The sequence below is a fragment of the Haplochromis burtoni genome, unplaced genomic scaffold (genome assembly GCF_018398535.1).
Source record: "Haplochromis burtoni strain Fernald_Lab_line unplaced genomic scaffold, NCSU_Asbu1 Contig_867, whole genome shotgun sequence".
Classification (NCBI taxonomy): Eukaryota; Metazoa; Chordata; class Actinopteri; order Cichliformes; family Cichlidae; genus Haplochromis; species Haplochromis burtoni.
This window is the reverse complement of record NW_024583228.1, coordinates 100,568-104,717: the sequence shown is the minus strand read 5'-3', so window position 1 is coordinate 104,717 and position 4,150 is coordinate 100,568. Positions and strand designations below refer to the sequence as shown.

The window sequence follows — 4,150 nt, the reverse complement described above, 5'->3', positions numbered from 1 at the left end:
ATGCTGCACTTGTAGAGTCCTTCATCAGACTTGGAGACATTTTTGATGGTCATGCTGCTTTGATACCGGGTCGCAAGAGATAAACCATCTTTGTAGAAGTCAGTTATGTGTTCTGACTGAGTTTTCTTGTTTGTACAATTTAGGGTCACCTCATTTCCCTCCTTCACAGGGCAGGTTGGACTTTCCAGGATTACAAAACCAGCTGGGAAGTGATTAGAATATATTTTATCAGTTAATTTTTAACATGTTTTAGTAAAGATCTCACTATGGAAAATTAGATTTTTATGAAAAATGCTAAAAAAAAAACTAAAGTAGGTCCTGACTTGTATTATAGACTCTGCTGGTTAATAGGTTTTACTCTGTACCCTTAACTACTTTTGTATCTCTTGTTAACAGATATTATTGAGTATTAGTGCATTGATGAGTATAAAAAATGTTCTTCATATACATGTTGATTGTCCCTTTATAGGGGAATATTTTAAAGAAATGTTGCCATATATTGTCAGTGGACATTAGTAAGGTTAGTAACATATAAATATAAATAAAGCATATAGTCACCCAACATACCAGTGACAGAAATGTTCACAACCTCACTTCGTTCTCCCTTTTCATTTTCACACCAGTATTCTCCACTGTGTCTTTCAAAGAGGGGAGAAATTGTGCAGGGTGATGCTGATATATTCAATGTGAGGGAAGCGTTTGCTATTTTATGGGATTTCCACTTCACGCTCCATTCACCGATGCTGTTATCTTCCTCACAATGTACAGAGACATTATCGTATTCAAAGAACTGACACCTGTCTGGAACAACGCGAGCAAAAACTGCACCTGAGACAGAGATATGAAGAAGGAAAGCAATCAAATGAATTATCTGTACTTAAAATAAGAAAAAAAATCTTTCAAAATGTGTTAGTATTACAAAATAAAAAAAAAATAAAACTGCAAAGGCAGTGACGTTATTTTCTAGGCAGGATCTGCTTGTGTTAAAAAAATGCAGACCATTAAAGACTACAGTTTCAGAGCTTCAAACAGTTTTGAAGGTAGTTGAAATCTAAAATTACACTTTATATCAGGAAGAAACTGCTTCTTACTCACCAGCAAAGTTACTGTGGTCAGCTTGTACGGCCATCATCACTAAAACAACAGTCACTGAAGAGACAAATGGAATTTTGTGCATCAGACATATGTGATTGCTATTGAATGATTAATTAGTAGAATTAATTGGTATTAATTAATATATTAATTAATTATTTGGTAGAATCAGTACTTATAAAGTCGGATACTTAGAGCTGCAGCCTCCATAATCTCTTGCTGTTGACAGTGAGAACACTGGACTGAAATACAGCAAAGATAGAATGTAGGTTGGGACTTCCTCTTCCTGTTTAATGTATTGCTGATGTTGATGGTGTAAGTAGAAATATATATTACTGCTATACACTAATAATGTTAAATGTCACAGATGTGACCCATTCTCTGGCTATTTGTTACTTTTTGGGTGAGTAAAATTATTTAATTAATTAAATAATTCATTCATTATTGTCATTTTTGTTTGTTTGTTTTTAGAGTTCCAACTCAAGCATTTCAAAACAAAGATACTTGGACTAATGGGGGATGTAACTGATTACATAGCAGATTAAATCCAAGATAAAAAAAAAAAACTACCCATAACTAATCTTCATTCCTCTGCATTATAACACTCAGTAAGGGCTGTTTTCCTCTCCCTTCGCTTTTTGTTAGTTTCACTCTGCCCTCTGCTGTTAGCCATTTTACACTCCTCAGTACATATATTATTTACAGATCAAATGAACATTGAACCTTATAAAGTACAAGGGGTGTAACAATAGTCTGATAAGGCAGAATTTATTTTCTCTATCATGCCATCAAGTTTGTCATAAGTGCCCCAAGGTCAACTTAAATCTTCAAACACTAAGATTACCTAAGATTAGACATCACAAATATGGAAGTAAAAACGATTTTACTGGAGAACTTTGGCCTTAAATTTAACTGAGTCCGACATAAGCAGAGGTCGGCTTACTTGTTCATGTATACTGAGATATTTATAATTAGAGCTATTTGCATTAAATATTAATTGGGCTGTCTTCTATACATGATTTCATTGATGCCAGATATCTTATTTCTTTTCAGTGTACACTTCCAAGGTGGTGGGTTTTACAATTGCTGGACTGATTGCAGGTGGTTTGATAGTTGGTATCATAAGGAAATCTACACCTAAGTCTCAGCTCACGTAGTCATAAAGCTCCATATTTTACTTTAAAACACAAGTGAATTGATGATATTGTAGTTAAATGGTGTTGACATAAATAAATGCTGAAAAAACAAAATGTTTTCATGTGGTTTATTGTTTTACAGTGGAATAAAATACTACGAAAGAAAATTTACTATACTGCAATATCATTTACTCCTTGCATATTTGCAAAGAGTAAATAATATTTGCATATTTGTGCATTTCATCTTTTGATTGACATGTCTTGTTGTTGTTTCTGTTGTTGCTGTAGTGAAAAAAAAATATGGAGAAATTGGAAAATCAGAAAAAACAACTCAACGGGGAACTTCAGGAGATGAGGAAGAACCAGTAGGAAAACAAAGACAAGCTTCAGTCAGCGGAGACAAATTAGTAATGGAAAAACAAAACCTGTTACACGCTCAATGGACACTGGATGAGAAAAAGAATTGTGACAGAGAAATACTGAACAGAGACAAGTTGGTGGATCTGACAAAGGGGGTATTTTGTTAGATTAGTCCGAAGCAAAAGGAATCAGAGCCACAAAAGGTCTTTGCTCTGATGACTATTAGTGGAAGTGAATAGTATAATTGGTTTCACTACACAAACATTCAGATATTAATTATTATTTTATTATTTTAGCCATAACCAAACTTATATCGTGATAATGGAACCAAGTTCAGTTATCAATATATTACCCAATTTGAGTGTAAAGCAAAAATAAAAAAAATACAGAAAACATATCATTTTCTTAAGAAAACGAAGCAAAGAGAACATATTATGCTTGTCATATTTTAAAAAAAAAAATTCGAACACTGGAATATTTCTAACATTTTGAGTTTTTTTCCAGGGTTAGAAAATCAGCACTGCTCAGTGTTAGTCATTGTAAATCTTCAAAACTGACTAGGTTACTTTTAAAAATATAACACTGTCAAAAGTGTTCATTTAACACTCATCAGTGTTATATTTAACACTCAGAGGAGTGGACACATATAGACACTCTCTAGTGTTAATTTAACACTGGAGATTTTGCTGTGTGGTGTGTGTGACACGCTGAACTAAAGTCCACAAACAGGACCCTGGCATAAGTTCCCGGGCGGTCAAGGTGTTGCAGGATATAATGCAGCCCCATGTTCACTGCATCATCCACCGACCAGTTTTCCCGGTAGGCAAACTGCAGGGGGTCCAACTGGTGGCCTGTAATGTCTTTCAGATGGGCTAACACCAGTCGTTCAAAGGATTTCATGACCACAGACGTCAAGGCGACAGGTCTGTAATCATTCATTCCTGTAATGGTGGGTTTCTTGGGGACCGGGATGATGGTGGAGCATTTGAAGCAGAAGGGAACTTCGCACAGCTCCAGGGATCAAATAGCAATACCCTGAGGATCTGCCTTTTATGTGACAGGGCAACAGAGATTTAGTGTTTTAGTTAAATAAAAATAGAAAAATTACTTAATGAGTAGTATTTTGAGGTTTTGACATTTTTGACATTTCAGTGTCTTTAAGTTATTAAAACTGAGTCTTTAATTTTACCTCTGAAACCTCTACATACACAAAATAGAAGTGTTCTGTTTGTGTGTGTACCTATTTCTGATAAGTGATAGGAGGTCCAGCTCTTTTCAAAACTCCTTTGACATGGCTAACTTAAAGGAGCTGGTTCTTGACTCCCTAAGGACTATGTATGTATTCTGAGCTGTTAAACCTAATTTAACAATTATGAATGGATAGTGTGTGGGTGTGTGTGGTGGGAAGCAATTTTTTATTTAGTCTTTTATAAAAGACTTATTTTTTGAATTTGCTACTACAACAACATAGCACCTGTGATTTAAGGTTCGGACCAAAAGTTTGAAATCTTTTGTAATGAAAATTGACTCAAATTGATTGATTGATTTTAATATTCATAAAG

General features: G+C 34.6%; 1 protein-coding gene across 1 annotated transcript; it reads right to left on the bottom strand.

Moving 5' to 3' along the window:
- Positions 1-8: 8 nt before the first annotated feature.
- Positions 9-1,323, bottom strand: LOC121812822 (Fc receptor-like protein 5; the record flags this gene model as incomplete). Its single annotated transcript, XM_042215913.1, has 4 exons — positions 1,272-1,323; positions 1,096-1,149; positions 568-828; positions 9-202 (listed from the first exon to the last, which is right to left on the bottom strand). Coding segments are annotated over exons 1-4 (540 nt in total), but the record flags the coding sequence as incomplete, so codon positions are not given.
- Positions 1,324-4,150: the final 2,827 nt, after the last annotated feature.